This window comes from Stenella coeruleoalba (assembly GCF_951394435.1).
Source record: "Stenella coeruleoalba genome assembly, chromosome: 13".
In the NCBI taxonomy this organism is placed as follows: Eukaryota; Metazoa; Chordata; class Mammalia; order Artiodactyla; family Delphinidae; genus Stenella; species Stenella coeruleoalba.
The window spans coordinates 70,013,213-70,029,947 of record NC_137159.1 but is presented as its reverse complement, the minus strand read 5'-3'; the positions used below and the strand labels follow the sequence as shown (position 1 = coordinate 70,029,947).

At 38.4% G+C, this 16,735-nt stretch overlaps 1 protein-coding gene across 1 annotated transcript in view; it reads left to right on the top strand.

The window, feature by feature from the left end:
* RAB10 (RAB10, member RAS oncogene family) overlaps positions 1–16,735 on the top strand; it is a 72,361-nt gene that overhangs the window by 38,172 nt on the left and 17,454 nt on the right. The window contains exon 2 of the mRNA XM_079941276.1: positions 8,979–9,039. Within this exon, the coding sequence (XP_079797402.1) occupies positions 8,979–9,039 (61 nt within the window). The remainder of the gene's footprint in view (positions 1–8,978; positions 9,040–16,735) is intronic.

Here is a 16,735-nt window from a genome sequence, read left to right as displayed (position 1 = left end):
AGAACCCACATACTGTGCAGTGTGGCCAAAAAATTAAAAAAAAATTAAAATAGTAAAGAAATAAAAAGAAACTGAATCTTAGTTTAAAATTCTCTGAAAGAAGCCTCAAGGCCCAGGTGGCTTCACTGGTGCATTTTTTTTTTTTTTTTTTTTTTTTTGCAGTACGTGGGCCTCTCACTGTTGTGGCCTCTCCCGTTGCGGAGCACAGGCTCCGGACGCGCAGGCTCAGCGGCCATGGCTCACGGGCCCAGCCGCTCCACGGCATGTGGGATCTTCCCGGACCGGGGCACGAACCCGTGTCCCCTGCATCGGCAGGCAGGCTCTCAACCACTGTGCCACCACTGATGCATTTTATCTAATGTTTAAGGGAGAAAATACCAATCTTAAACTACTTCAATAAATATAGGAGGAGGGCACACTTCCAAATCATTTATGGGACCAGCTTTATCTTGGATACTAAAACCATATAAAGATAAGACCTATTCCAAATGATCATTGACATGTCTTTCATGAACATGTATATAAGAACTCTTATCTAACTTGCAAATCAATTCCAGGAACTTATAAAATGAATAATATGTCACAACCAAGTGAGATTTATTTCAGGAATCCAATGTTGACTTCACATTCAAAATCAATTTTAATTATCCACCTTACTGGAATAAAGAAGAAAAATCATGAACATCTTTAATACGTATAGAAAACCCTTTGACAAAATGCAACCTCATTTTGCATCATGATACCTCACCAAACTAGGAACAGGACATTTCCTCAACCAACTAAATGATGTACAGTTAACACAATACTTTAATGGTGAAACTTTTAGTCTAAGCTTTCTCTTTTGAGGATCAAGTACAAAACAACAATGTATTAGAGGTCCTAACTAGTACAATAAGGCAAGGGAAAGAAGCAAGTCATAGAGGTTGAAAAGGAAGATGATATGGAAGTGCCTTTATACAGACTACCTGATTATATACATTGAAATTCTAAGCCACCATCACCCCCCCCCAAAAAAAAAGAGCAAGTGTAATTAATAAGTGAATGTAGCAAGGTTGCAGGATACAAGGTCAATACAAAAATAAATTGTATTCTATATTTAGCAAAAAAAAAAACAATTGGAAAATAAAACTTGAAATTACCATTTACGGTATTATCCACAAAATGAAGTAGGGATAAATTTAACAAAATATGTGCAAGACCTAGGCACTGAAGACTACAAAATACTGTTGAGAGAACTTAAAGAAGACCCAAATAAACAGAGATCATGTTTATGTTCATGGATGATGAACCATGTTCATCTACCATGTTCATGGATCAGAAGACTCGTTATCACTGTACCCAAACTCCTACTTATCTTTCCTGAACATGCCAAGCATATTTCTACCTCAGACCCTACGCACTTATTGTTTCCTCTGCCTGAAACACTCTCCTCACGTATTTTATTTTTTTTTGTCTTCTCTCCCTGGAATGTAAATCCCGTCAACAGGATTTTGTCTGCTTCATTTAGTGTCAAGTATATAGTAAGTGTGGTTTATTCTTCTGTAACACACATTACTATAATGTGAAATAGCTTGTAGATAATACATATATAGACATATATATTACATTGCACTAGAAATGCTTGTGTTATCTCTTTATTACATCTTAGGATGTAGTTGGAACAGTTGAAGTTAGCTTTGGTTTTGTCAGTAATTTCTCAGTTCCCAGGAACTTATCCTGTCTCATACATTTCAAAAATTAAAATCAGTAGTTAATGGCATGCAGCAAAAGAAAAAAACAGATCATTTAATTGGACTTCATCAAAATTAAAAACTTTGATGCATCAAAGGTAATTAAGAAAGTGAAGACAGCCTATAGAATGGAGGAAATATTTGCAAACCATATTTGTGATATGACTCTGTTTTCCAGAAGATATAAAGAACTCTTACAACTCAACAACAAAAAGATAACTTGATTTAAAAATGGGCAAAGGGGGCTTCCCTGGTGGCGCAGTGGTTGAGAGTCCACCTGCCAATGCAGGGGACACGGGTTTGTGCCCCGGTCTGGGAAGATCCCACATGCCGCGAAGCGGCTGGGCCCGTGGGCCATGGCTGCTGAGCCTGCGCGTCCGGAGCCTGTGCTCCGCAATGGGAGAGGCCACAACAGTGAGAGGCCCGCATACCGCAAAAAAAAAAAAGAAAAAAAAAAAAGGGCAAAGGACTTGAATAGACATTTCTCCAGAGAAGGTATACAAATGGTCAACAAGCACATGAACTGATGTTTAGTATCAGTAGTCATTAGGGAAATGCGAATCAAAACTACAGTGAGGCACCACTTCATATGCACCCCCTAGAATGACTTATAAAAAGGAAAATAATAAGCATTGGTTAGGATGTGTAGAAAAATTGAACCCTCATACATTGCTAGTGGAAATGTAAATGGTGCAGCTGCTGTGGAAAACAGTGGTTCCTCAAAAAGTTAAACAAAATTACCATATGACCCAGCAATTCCACTTCTTGTATATACCCCAAAGAATTAAAAACAGGTACTCATATAAACACATATACATGCATATTCATAGCAACACTTTACCAAGGCCAAAAGGTGAAAACAGCCGAAATGTCCGTCAACAGATGAGTGGATAAGCAGATAATGGTGTATATACATATGATGGAATATTATTCAGTCATAAAATGGAATGAGGTACTGACCGATACATGCTACAACGTGGATGGACCTTGAAAACATTATGCTAGGTGAAAGAAGCCAGACACAAAAGGTCACATGTTACATGCTTTCATTTATATGAAATATCCAAAATAGGTAAATCTATAGAGACAGAATGCAGACTGGTGGTTTCCAGGGGAGTGGTGGGAGGGGAAATGGAAAGCCACTGACTAATGGGTATGGAGTTTCCTTTTGAGAGGATGAAAATGTTTCGGAACTGGATAGAGGTGCTGGTTGTACAATATTGCCAATATACTGAATTGTTCACTTTAAAATGGTAAATTTTATGTGAATTTTACCTCAGTAGAAAATAGGCTAAGAGCATGTATGGTCTGCAATCAAACAGACATGAAATTGAGTCCTGGTTTTTGCCGCCTATTAATTCTGTGACCTTAAGTAAATTACTGTATATTTTGTCTTCTATAAAATAGGCATATTAGGGGAATTCCCTGGCGATCCAGTGGTTAGGCCTTGGCACTCTCATTGCCGGGGCCTGGGTGTGACCCTTGATCTGACTAAGATCCTGCAAGCTGTGTGGCACGGCCAAAGTAAAATAAAATAGGCATATTAGTACTTTCTCAGAGGATTTTTGTTAATATTAAATGAGATAGTATATGTGAAATGCTTACAATATTTAATTATCCAGTGAATATTAGTGTTAATTGATTTTTCTTTTGCTGCTGCTATTGGTTTTTATTTCACTCATCATTTGTAGAATAGAAATAATAGTATGGACTAGGATTGTTCTGATGACTTAATGAGTTATCTATGCAAAGGGCTTAAAACAGTACCTGGCACATTGTAAATTCCCAAAGTGTTTACTAAGCTATTACTATTAAATGAAAGGATCTTTAGAGGGAACTTTTTTGCATTCTCCATTTTCACATCCATATGGAGATGTCCATTATGGAAAATGGCCTTTTCAAAATTTGTGCTGTTAATGACAGAGCTAGGACTAGGTCTTTTAAATTTCAGACTAAGCTACATTCAAAGGATTGTAGGTATGCGATTCCTATTTCCTCTCCTGGTGTGGTGAAAACACTTGATTTTCACCTGTTAAAAACCACAGATATAGATCATTTAGCTATACGTTGTTGAACTTCGGTTATCTGGAGTTTATTATATAGGTTGTTTCTGCCTGCATTAATTACTATTGATGTGTCATCAGAAGCCAAGTTTTGGAAAACTGATATTTATAATGACTAGAAGTTGCAGTTACTTTTCTTGCCACTGGATGGTGCAACATCATTAAGGCAAATGTTTTGCCTGATATTGTTTCTCACTTTCCTGAGCAACTGAAAATTGATAAATGAATTAGACTGTGGTAAATTGAAATACTTGTTTGAACTGGGTCCCAGGAATCTGTAAAAAGTGGGGATTTCCTCTAGTATATTTTTACGTAAGCAAAAGCTGGAAAAGAATCGCTGGTTGGATCAAACCCTATGATTTTGCTCTAGTCTGTGGTAATTTAACAAATGATAGTGTTGCAGGAGAATCTGATTCTTCCTGGCAGAATCTTAAAGGGTGATAGGTTTTCCTAGCTTCTCTTGGCAGCTGAGTTATTGATTTTGCCCTAATCTTTAACTTGTATCAAAAAGTTTTCTAGGGCTTCCCTGATGGCGCAGTGGTTGAGAGTCCACCTGCCGATGCAGGGGACACGGGTTCATGCCCCGGTGCGGGAAGATCCCACATGCCGCGGAGCGGCTGGGCCCGTGAGCCATGGCCGCTGAGCCTGCACGTACGGAGCCTGTGCTCCGCAACGGGTATTAAAAAAAAACAAAAAACAACTTTTCTACTCTATCTTAAATATAGGTTTTTCCAACCTATGTTTGAGGGTGTGGAAAGTGCGTGCTGGAGTGACTAAGGTATTTACTTGGGAAAAGTGCACAGTTGTAAAAGTTGTTTTTGAGAGTGACTATAGAAAAAAGGCTGGAAGGAATGAGACTGTAGGGGTGGCTTGGGGCCATGCTAGAAGTTAGGTGATCAAGTCGGAGTGTTTGTGTAGTGGAGAGAACATTTGTAAACATACCTCCTCTTCTATTAACCTAATTTTTGTTTCTATTAATGTAATAGCTACAGAGTTTTAGAAGTTAGTACTTTAAGGCCTATGACAACAGCAGCAGCAACAATAAATCCTTGCCCCATGCTCACTTGTGTGTTACCTTTCCCAAACATTTTTTGGCCTTTACTTCTGATATTCAACCCCATATTCCCTAGTCATATGTATTTAACTTTTAAAAAGACTAATTTGAGAAATTTCCTCTTGTTGTTACGGAAGATGAGAATTGGAATACCCTTAATACCATGAGGCATTCTTGGTTCCTCTCCCTTCATCTTCTCAAATAGTTATAACACGTTTTGTTAACTGCTAAACCAAGTAGTGTACTATAATTGCATTTCCTTTCTTGGACAGTTTTCTGTTTTTACTGAGTTTACAGTCCCTTCATTGTTACATATGCTTAGATTTCAAGGCACTATTCATACTTTATCCCAAACTCTACAACAGAATTGCCAGACCTTCTGAACTCTTCTTTTCATTTAAATTCTGTTAATACCATTTCATCCCCTCCTTCTCTTAGGAGGCATACCTCTTGGCACTTTCTCTGCATTTTAGCATTTTATTCTGTCCTGTTGTTTTCTTTCCTCATTCTCTCCTGAACTGGTTGCTTCTCTAGGCCAGTTTGAACTGCCCTTTACATCACTCTTTTTTGGGGGGTGGAGGAGTGTGCTGCATGGCTTGCGGGATCTTAGTTTCCCGACCAGGGATTGAACCTAGGCTACGGCAGTGAAACCACCAAGTCCTAACCACTGGACCACCAGGGAATTCCCTATATCACTCTCTTTGCTGGATTCTTTTTCTTCCTATTCTTGGTAAAGCAGTCTCTCCTAGTAGCTGTCTTAGAAAAGATGCACGAGAGCTAAATATTTTGAGATCTTTCATCTTTAGAAATGCCTTTTTTTTACTCTTATTTGATTTTGGCTGGATATAGGTTGGGAATACTTTTTTTTTTAATTAATTTATTTTTGGCTGCATTGGGTCTTCGTTGCTGCGTGCAGGCTTTCTCTAGTTGCAGTGAGCAGGGGCTACTCTTTGTTGCAGTTCACGGGCTTCTCATTGCAGTGGCTTCTCTCGTTGTGGAGCACTGGCTCTAGGCGTGCGGGCTCAGTAGTTGTGGCGCACGGGCTTAGTTGCTCCATGGCATGTGGGGTCTTCCCGGACCAGGGCTCGAACCCATGTCCCCTGCGTTGGCAGGCGGATTCTTAACCACTGCGCCACCAGGGAAGCCCGAGAATACTTTTTTTTTTTTTTTCTTTTTTGCAGTACGTGGGCCTCTCACTATTGTGGCCTCTCCTGTCGCGGAGCACAGGCTCCGGACGCGCAGGCTCCATGGCCATGGCTCACGGGCCTAGCCGCTCCGCGGCATGTGGGATCTTCCCGGACTGGGGCACGAACCCGTGTCCCCTGCATCGGCAGGCGGACTCTCAACCACTGTGCCACCAGGGAAGCCCCCGAGAATACCTTTTATTTACCTTTTTGTATCCTGGATTCTAGTGTTGCCGTTGAGTAGTTCAGAGTTGTTATTCTTGATTGTTTAATATGGCCTGGTTTGTTTCTCTGCAAGCTTTTATAATATTATCTTTATTCCTGAAATTTATCTTCAGCCCTGAAATTTCGTGATGATATAATTCGGTATAGATCTTATTTTATTCATTATGCTAGGCACTAGGTGAGTCTTTCAGTCTAAAATAGATTCCTTTGATTCTGTTAAGTTTTCTTGCATAATTTTTAGATTACTATTTTTTGTGTGTCATTTTCTCTGTTCTTTCTTGAACTTATGAGTTAGATGTCAGATCTCCTGGTATGATCTTTTGACTTATCATATCTCACATACATTCCATTCTTTGTCATTTTGTTGTATTTTTTGAGAGATCTTAATTTTCCCTTACAGCCTTTCTGTTGAGTATATTATTTCTGCCTTTTTAATTTCCAGGAGTTTTCTAGTTCAGATTACTGTTTCTTCCCCCCACCCCCCCATCTTTTTCTGAGAAGATAAAAAGAACTATATCTTTTCCTCTGTATTGCCCCTGTTTCCTCCAGGTTTCCTTTTTTGTTTGTTTTTGCTTTTTTATTTTGATATCTCGTTGGAACTTTGTCCTTCATGCTTTTGCCTGAAACTCTAAAAAGCTGACTGGAAGCTAAGCAGGCAAGTGTGGAGCTTGTCAAGTGGTGAGTTTCACCCTAAAGGTGAAGCATCTGTGTCTTTTCTCAGGGACCCTTTTATTTTCTCTAGAAAATGTCATTTATCTGTTTATTCAACAGTGATTTCTTGAATGCCTGCTTATATGTCAGGCATAGCTCTAGGTGCTGGGAATTTAATAGAATTGAACAGATAAAAATCCCTACCCTTGTTGGATCTTATATTTGGCAAAGGGAGGCAGAAAAAGAAAAAGAAAAAGTAAATATATACAGTATATTTAAGGAATGTTAAAGATTAAAAAGTAAGGAATAGGGTTAAGGGAGTATTAACAGATAATGGACATGGGGTAAGGGACATGAGGAAAAGTTGCAGCTTAGGATATGTTAGCTAGGGGAAGGAGCTCTGATGGAGAAGAAAGTATTCCAGGATGGGAGAACAGTATATACAGAGACCTTGAGGTGGGAATCTGCCTGACCTGTGTGTGGAACAACTTGTGGAAGCCAGTACCGTTAGCGAGATCAGAGTAAGATGATATAGAAGATGCTGGGGCTCCCCTGGTTGTCCAGTGGGTAAGACTCCATGCTCCCAATGCAGGGAGCCCAGGTTTGATCCCTGGTCGGGTAACTAGATCTTGCATGCATGCCGCCTGCCACAACTGAGGAGCCCACATGCTCCAACTAAAGATCTCGCATGCCTCAGTGAAGGCCCAGTGCAGCCAAAATTTAAAAAATAAATAAATAAGTAAATATTTTTTTTAAAAAGATGATATAGAAAATGCTGAGGTCAGAGTGAACAGGGGGGAGGTGGGCAGAATGTGTAAGACCTTATGGACTATTTTAGGGACTTTTGCTTTTAGTCTTTGTGAAAGATGAGATTTGGAGATAGCCAGTAAGCAGTTGGGTATCTTAAGTTTGGAGTTAAGGGGAGCAGTCTGGGCTATGCTATAAAATTTGAGAGTTGCCAGTGTGTACATGGAATTTAAAGCCATAAAATCAGGGAAAAGACGTTCACTCCAATTTTTAGAAAAGTTAGGTGAGGAGAAACCAGTAATGAAGATTGATGAGTGGCCGGAGAGGTAGGAACACTAGCAGAGTTTTTGTGCAGAAAAGAATGAAGAACTGCTTCAACTGCTGCTAATTATTTTGAGGATAGACAACATGAGATGGAGAGGGAAAATCATGGAGTCTAGGATGAGGTTTCTGTCTTGAACAGTTAGGTGGATGGCTTAAAACAGTCTAAATTCTTGGAAGTTTTCCAGTGTTACCTGGTTTCCATCACAAAGGGTTTAGAGCTTTCAGACTGTCCTAATTTCACTTCTATTCAGGAAAGTTTTCTGAAATAGTATTGATTGTCAGGTTTGTCATTAAGATTAATTAACAAATTCTATGCCTAACTGGGATTGTTCAGTCCTGTTCAGAGTTGTTCTTGACAACCAGATCATTTTAGGACGATTTTCTCAGTAATTCCTAGAGAAACAAAAATATGGGCTGTAGACATAGTCTGAGGTTTGTAAGTGTCAGACAAATGGCCCTCTTTTTTTATTTTAATTGGGTATGGGAAACAAACTGAAAGGGCCAAATTGAAGATTTTAGTTAGTTAAAGAGCAGACAGATCCTGGGGAACCTATAATACTTCTGCTTCATGTACTGTGACACACTGTGTTACTAGATGCATAAACATCTAGTACTTTTACACTTTCTGAATTCATTGACCTGTTCATCATTATGAAACGACCCTCTTTATCCCTGGTAGTATTCTTTTCTGGAAGCTAGTGAAGGGTATGTTTTTTGCTAATAGGAAACATCTTTTTATTCTTTTGCATTAAAATATTAGATATTAAAAAATATTTTTTTAATTTCCTAATTGTAAAATCTCTGTATATAACTATTTCTTCTACTGTCTTGGATCTTATATCACACAGGTTTACAGTTGGACACTTTTGCTCAGAATTGCATACATAGTAAATTTCCAGAACCAAACAAATTTTGAAAGTGTGTTTTTACACCAATTAATTTTAGTATAGCCATGTTCAGAGCCATAGATACAATTTACCTTTTTTTTTCTATGTTGTAGGAATAGACTTTAAGATCAAAACAGTTGAATTGCAAGGGAAGAAGATCAAGCTACAGATATGGTAAGTAATGCTAATTTATTCACTTTATGTAATAGAATGTTAACTTCCTGAAGGTTAGGCAGTGAAATCCTTCCTTGTCAACTGTTTAAATTCTAGGAAACTTCCCATTCTAAGCCAGTAGTCAGGTGACCTTCTTTCAGTGATGTAAAAAAAAATTGTTGCCATGGACTTCGGAGTCCGTGAGATCTGGCTTGAGTGTTTTACCTTTTCTACTTACAGTATGAACTTGGGTAAGTTACATATCACTGTGAGGCCTTTATATCTTCATATGTAAAATGGAGATAATATCACCTATCTCAAAAGATTGTTATAAGGATTACATGAAATAATCTAGGTAATGCCTTTAGCACAATACTTTGCTCAGAAACACTATAAAAAATTAATATAATCTTTTTGTTGTTTGGAGAGTCTTTAAGCTAAAAATGTACTTAATGTGTTTATAACTTTTTATAGGCATTATTATTTTCATTAGTTTGTATAGGATTTGCCCCGTAGAAGCACAATAAAATTCTTTAAATTTGTATTCAGGTATGAATCGTAGACTTTAAAATTATAATAGCAGCATTTTTCAGTGAATATTAAGTGATCACAATGACCCTGTGAGAGATATATTATTCCTTTTTTAAAAAAATTTTCCTCAACAGCCTTATTGAGGTATAACTGGCACACGATAAACTACACATATTTAAAGTATACAGATTGGTAAGCTTTGACATATATATAAATCTGTGAAACCATCACCACAGTCAAGATAATGAACATATTCATCACCTCAGAAGTTTCCTTAAGCCTCTTTGTAATCTTGCCTTCCTATCCCCAGTCCCCAGGCAACCACCTTTCTGCTTTCTGTCACTGTAGACCTGTTTCCATTTTCTAGTACTGTATACAAATGCAGTCATGTAATGTGTTATTTTTCTTTGTCTTTTTTGAGGGGAGGGGTCTGGCTTCTTTACTCAGCGTAGTTATTTTGAAAACTATCAATGATTTTATGTGTATCAATAAGTTCATTACTTTTTATTGCTAAGTAGTTTTCCATTGTTAAGATAAATCACAACTTGTTTATTCACCGTAAAGCTGCTACAGATCTTTGTATAGGCAAATGCTTTCTTTTCTCTTGGGTTATTCCTATTTTATAGATAATGAAATGGAGGCATTTTGAAATAATTTAACCAAGGTCATACAGCACGTAAATAGCAGAGCTGGGATGCATTACATGCTCAGAATGTAGGGTTGAGAGTGACATTCTTAATTGCTATACTGCCTCCTATAAATAGTAGTTTGTCAATTGATTTTGCTGCTCTTTTCAGTAACTATCGTTTTTCTTTCTTCATTGCCAGTCAACAGTTGTGTTAAATATGAATTCATGTTAATCTTTGGTTTTACTGTAATTGGACATATCGTAGAGTGGTTATGAGGATTAGTGATACATGTAAGGCACTTAGAGCAGTCTCCAGTGCATAATTAATGTTCAAGAAATCATAGGTATTATTATTTGGGGATCTCCCATGTTGAGGCTAGAACCCTAAGAATGGTAACATTTTTGAGCAGAGGAACAAGTTAGCAAAGGAAGTTGCAAACCCATAGTTGGAGAGTTAGAAAGGAGAATTAGGAGAGAACAATGTCCCAGAATCCAAAAGACAGTTTCAAAAAGTTAGGTATAATTAGAAGTCCAGTATGTCTAACCAGAATGTCTTCATTACCTGACCATGTAATTAGAAGTACAATCTTTATAACATCTTTAAAATTTAATACAAATTTAAATAAAATCTAGACATTTTAAAGCATTTCCTAAATTTAATGATTCTCTTTGAAGCACAACCCACTTGATGATCATTGATTTTTTCTTTTCTTTAACTGGGAAATAACCCAGCAAATGAAAAATGCCTCATATTCTATTTCATTATAATTAAAGTGATCTCAAGGGAAAGGATGTCAATTACTTATTCTGAATTTCAACCAGCCCCTCACATCTTATTCCGACCTTGTCCCTACATAACATTTGTGTTTCAAGCGCCCTCCTAGGCCTTGCCAGACTGATTGGCTCTCTTCTTAACTGTATCCCTTCTGTATAGGGGATACAATTATTATTTAAGCCAATAATTCTCAAACTTTTTTGACAGTAGGTAAGATACATTTTACATTGTGACTCTGTGACTCAATATACATGTGTATGTGTGTGTATATAACAGAAACAGGAGCATACAAAACAATATTTTTAAGACATATTTTTCTTTATACAGTATATAAAACCTTTGCCCTACTGAATATGTCCTGTTCCTCCTCCTACACTCTGTCCTCCACAGACTCTCCCTTCTGTTTCTTGACCTGTGGCTTTAAACATTTTTCCCTCCTCTTACCATTTTAGTTTCTGTAGCTTTCAGAAGTAAAGAGTAACACGTAATGCTTGTTTTTAAAAAGAGAGCCTTCCTCAGAAGGTGCTCTTTTGAAATAAGAAGTCCTCCAGTGTAGCCTTCAAGATTAATCTAGAAAAGATTTCTAGTGTACCTATAAAATCAAGTATAGCAGAGAAATGGCAACATTTATAATTTAGAGTTTATAACACTTTAGAAGGAAAATTTGATGTAGTTTAGGTTTTCATGTATACAATTGACTGCTTTTTTTTTTTTTTTTTTTTTTTGTGGTACGCGGGCCTCTCACTGTTTTGGCCTCTCCCGTTGCGGAGCACAGACTCCGGACGCTCACGCTCAGCGGCCATGGCTCACGGGCCCAGCCACTCTGCGGCATGTGGGATCTTCCCGGACCGGGGCACGAACCCGTGTCCCCTGCATTGGCAGGCGGACTCTCAACCACTGCACCACCAGGGAAGCCCTGCTTTTTTTTTTTTTAATTAATTTTTATTTATTTATTTTTGGCTACATTGGGTCTTCGTCGCTGCACGCGGGCTTTCTCTAGTTGTGGCGAGCGGGGGCTGCTCTTTTTTCTGGTGTGCGAGCTTCTCACTGCGGTGGCTTCTCTTGTTGTGGAGCATGGGCTCTAGGCATGCAGGCTCAGTAGCTGTGGCTCGCGGGCTCTAGAGCGCAGGTTCAGTAATTGTGGTGCACGGGCTTAGTTGCTCCGCGGTAGGTGGGATCTTCCCGGACCAGTGCTCGAACCCGCGTTCCCCGCACTGGCAGGCAGATTCTTAGCCACTGCGCCACCAGGGAAGCCCTGCTTTTAATTTTAAATATCCATTTTCTTGTAAAGATTAGGAATGAGTGACTGGTTAAAATTTGTGATTAATAGTTTTCAAGAGGTTAGCATTAGGCCAGCTGATTTTGTCTTCTTTGCTTGAGTTGATATGCATGTTAATATTCCAGGGAGAAAAAAAGTCATGTAGCTCCAGGTTAAGAGATCTGCTGGGATATGCTGCAGTGATTCAAGAAAGCTTTTAGGAGGAAAAACCCCATTACTATTAACTTATGATGATACCAAAATTCAAAATGCTATTCTCAACTTCAGTACTTTGCTTCCAGTTGCTACTAAAAAGCACAGTGATTTTTATCTCTCTTTAGTTTGAATGAATATATTCAGGTTCTTGTTTCAGCATGAAAAATTGTTCTGTGATTGAATATTAATTTTGGAAACTTTCTTTAGTCTGTGCTAAAGCTTTGTCTTATTTTTCTTACTCGAATGGTCTTCACTCATTTCTTTCTAGGAATCTTTTAGTTTAACTGTTGCATAAGGGTCTCACCTGTCCAAGGCACATGTATGTGGGCCTGAAATTAGCTTGTTTGGCTGATAGAGAAGCAGCTAGCTATGGTTTTTAAAATCCCAGATCTCTAGAAAATTTCTACCGAAGTGTCTTTTGCTATCTACATTTTCCGTAGAGTAGTGGGTCCTGCCAGGAAAACAGTCATAGTGAGTTACTTTAAGTCTGCCTTTTCTTTCGGTTTTTTTCTTTTTTGTTATTTTTGGGGGTTTTTTTTGGCGGGGGGGTCAGAAATGTTTGCCACTGTCAACATTTGTATCTTGTACCAGCAGCAGATTTTAACGTCAGCGCAGTTACCAGAAACCAGTTAGTATCATATTGTAGAGAAATTAAACATTTACCGACATAAAGTGCCGGATACACGGGAGCCGTCTTTGAGTTTTCCCATTCCCTTAACCCCAACATCCAATTTAGCAAGTCTTGTTGATTCTGTCTCTAAAATATGTCTAGAATCCAAATACAATCTGATGTCTCCGTTGTTACCCCCTAGTTCAAGCCACCATTACCTATTCTTTGGACCATTGCAGTAGGCTTTTAATATTCTAACAGGTCCTTACTTCCCCTTTGCCTTCTTCCAGTACTTTTCCCAGGTAACAGCCTTAGTAACCTTTTTCAAATATAAATATGATCATGGTTGTCATTCCTTCCCCTATTTATAACCATTTTGACTTTCCTTTGCATTTCGAATGAAAGCCGAAATTCCAAATCCAAACTCCTTTCCACAGTTTACAGAGTGGTCCCCTGCCCGCTGTTCTGACCTCCTTTTATGCTCCCTGTATATGTAGTCTCTCCCCACAGCTGATCTCCTTTCAATTCCATGAACATGGCAAGCTCTTCTCCAGTTTAGGACCTTTGTACATACCCTGTAGATCCCCCTTAACCCACCCAAGTGTAGCTAGACTAAGCATTCTGAAGTACCACTCCATTCCAGAGGCTTCCCATTTCAACAGAAATGAATTTGAAAACTCCAGTTTCTGGCTACTGCCTCTTCTGACCTCATCTCTTACCAGCTTTGCTCCAGCCACTGTGGTCATTTTTTCCTCTCCTGAACATGCCAAGCATATTCCCATCTGTGGGCCCTTGTTATTCACCTGTTCCTTCTGCTTGGAATGCTTTTTATCAGATCTTTGTGTTGCTGCCTTCTCTCATTCAATCTCAGTTCATTGTTAGCCTCTGAGAGAGGCCCTGCATGATGACAAACTAAAGCCACCCCAGTCCTTTAGGCACTATCATGTTTATCTTAGTTTATGTTTGTCATAGTATTTTTTTAGTATCTAAGTTTACCATATTTAAAAAATGTGTTCATTGTTGTTCCCCTCACTAGAATGTCAGCTTTTTGAGGGTGGGGATGCCATCTGTCTGATTTGTGGTTATGTAACCATCCCCTACAACAGACCCTGGCAGATACAGATGCTGAATAAATATTTGTTGACTGAATGACTTTGTTTGATTGGTTTCTGTTCATACTTCACTTCTCACTTACCTTAAACATCACCTCTATAGAGAAGACCTCCTTGATTATCAAGATTGCTTCCTCCCTCCCCTTTACGTCATTCTTCATCACTCTACCCTGTTTACCTTGTTAAGGTTTATCACAATTTGGAATTACATATTTATTTACTTGTTTGTTCCTGTCCCCACTGTAATGTAAGCTCTGCAAGGGTAGGTATCAGGCTTTTGACTTTTGACCCGTTTTGGGCGATGAAGACGAGCATAAATTAAACTCACAGTATTTTGGGTGTAGAGAAGTTGCATATCTGTGAGGAAATCCAGGCCTTGTTAAGATAAAACCCAATGTGAGAAATTTAACATCCTAATTTATAAAGTAAATAACTTCATTATGTTACCAAAAGCACAAAGTTACGAAATTTGGGGTGTCTGCCTTGCCGAGGAGCTTGATGTTGTCTCTGGCCTGTTCTGGTGCTGTCAGTGTCCAGCCTAAAAATAGCTGTCATAATAGCAGCCAGAGCACACGGCTTCTTTGACCCTGTGTGTGGGACTAACAGTTAAGGAAATAAGCTCTTTTAGTTCCTAGGAATATATCACTCCTTTCATTATATGTCAGTGGGAAAAAATAGGATTTTACAACATTCTCTTAGCTGTGCATCTGTCATTTTATGTAAGGAAAATTCTATTGCCATTGATTCATAATTTCAGAAATCTGATTATACTACATAGGCTGAGAAGAAAAACATTTTAATAGGAGAGGAAAACCAAGTGGTTTTGAAAACAGGCTCAAAAACCTGTAATATGGGACATGAAAAGGTAATGTGAGTATATACAGTGTTTAATTGCTCTTCAGACAATAAACACCTGCTTTTGCTGATTGGAGTCAACCTGCTGTCTTTAGACCTGGGTATATGTGTTTTAGGTTTTATGCAAACCTAAAAATAATTTGACCATGAATTAGCAGCTGTGGCTATTTTTAGCCCTGGGCGGAGGGTCACCAATTAGCCTAGAGATGGTGAGGCAGGGACTCCCTTTCTGCTTTGAAATAAATTGTTGATTGCATTAACACTTGGTAGGGATTGGTATTATAGGAGGATCCAGGAAAAGGATAATTTTAAAAGACTTAGCAAGGAGAGCATATAAAAAGAAGGAAGAGGGGTTGTAAGAAGTTTTGGGAGATGGAGGAGACAAAAATCAAAGAACAGATGGAGTAGTATGCCATCAGTGAAAACAAAAACTCTTATTTTGTTCTGAAATCATGATTACTTTTTCAGAAGGGCCATTAATATTTCAATATCTTTTTATCAGTATTTCATAACTAAGCAGCATAATAATATAAAAATAAAATTTCCTCTCCAGGTGCCATTGATTTAGATTTAGCTAAGTAGTTTCTTTGCAGTGTGTTTTTTCTTGGTGGAGAATGTAGTCATAGATTTGACACTGAAGTGTGTATATAATTTGCTAGTTGTGAATGAATGGGGACGTGAGCCATATGGATACCTGGGTGTAACAGTGTTCCAAGAATGTTAGACAGTGTTGGTGGTGGTATTCATAGCAGAATGCTGTGGAAGATTTTTTCCCTAAATTGTTATTACTTATGATAAAAATCGAAATGCAAGTTTTCTATCCCTCCTACATTACAGCTGTTAGACACTACTGGAAGCCCGGTCCTGTATGTTCTTTGTCTTGGATAAGTACTTCTTTTTTTTTTTTTTTTTTTTTTTTTTGCGGGCCTCTCACTGTTGTGGCCTCTCCCGTTGCGGAGCACAGGCTCCGGACGCGCAGGCTCAGCGGCCATGGCTCACGGGCCCAGCCGCTCCGCGGCATGTGGGATCTTCCCGGACCAGGGCACGAACCCATGTCCTCTGCATCGGCAGGCGGACTCTCAACCACCGCGCCACCAGGGAAGCCCTGGATAAGTACATTTTTAGCCTGGATTTTAGGTAGGAAACTTTAACCCCTCCCTAGTGGGATAGAGTTATTAGTTAATTTATACTTCTTTTTGCAATTTACAAAAGAACTAAACTATTTCTACTGTGATAGGACAAATTTTTATTGTTTTTTCATGAAAACATTTATAGTTACATCTGTTTTAAGGCAACTTGTAACTAAATAGATTAATAAAAGATAAAATAAGAATTTGGAATTGAGAAAAATGTAAATATACTGTCTCTAAAGGACAACTCATTTGCTATGCTTAATTTGTAAAGTTTACCTATAAACTTCTTGGCGTCCAACACAAAAAGGGCAGGGAGGGAGGCTACCAACAAAAAAAGTAAGTTATTCTTTTCAGAAATAATGTAAAGAAAGCAGGAAAGAACAGGTCATAACTAATACACAATAAGTTTTCATAAAGCTATTTGTAATGATTCTAATTTGTTGACATAATATTGAGATAATGGAGATAAGATTGTGTCTAAGAAGGTATATAAATACATAAATACAAATGCATACATGTGCGTGTCTGTGTGTATGGCCTTTTAGTAGTCTAACCTAATTTAAGGATGCAACATAGAATTGATAGCAAGTCTATTAGAT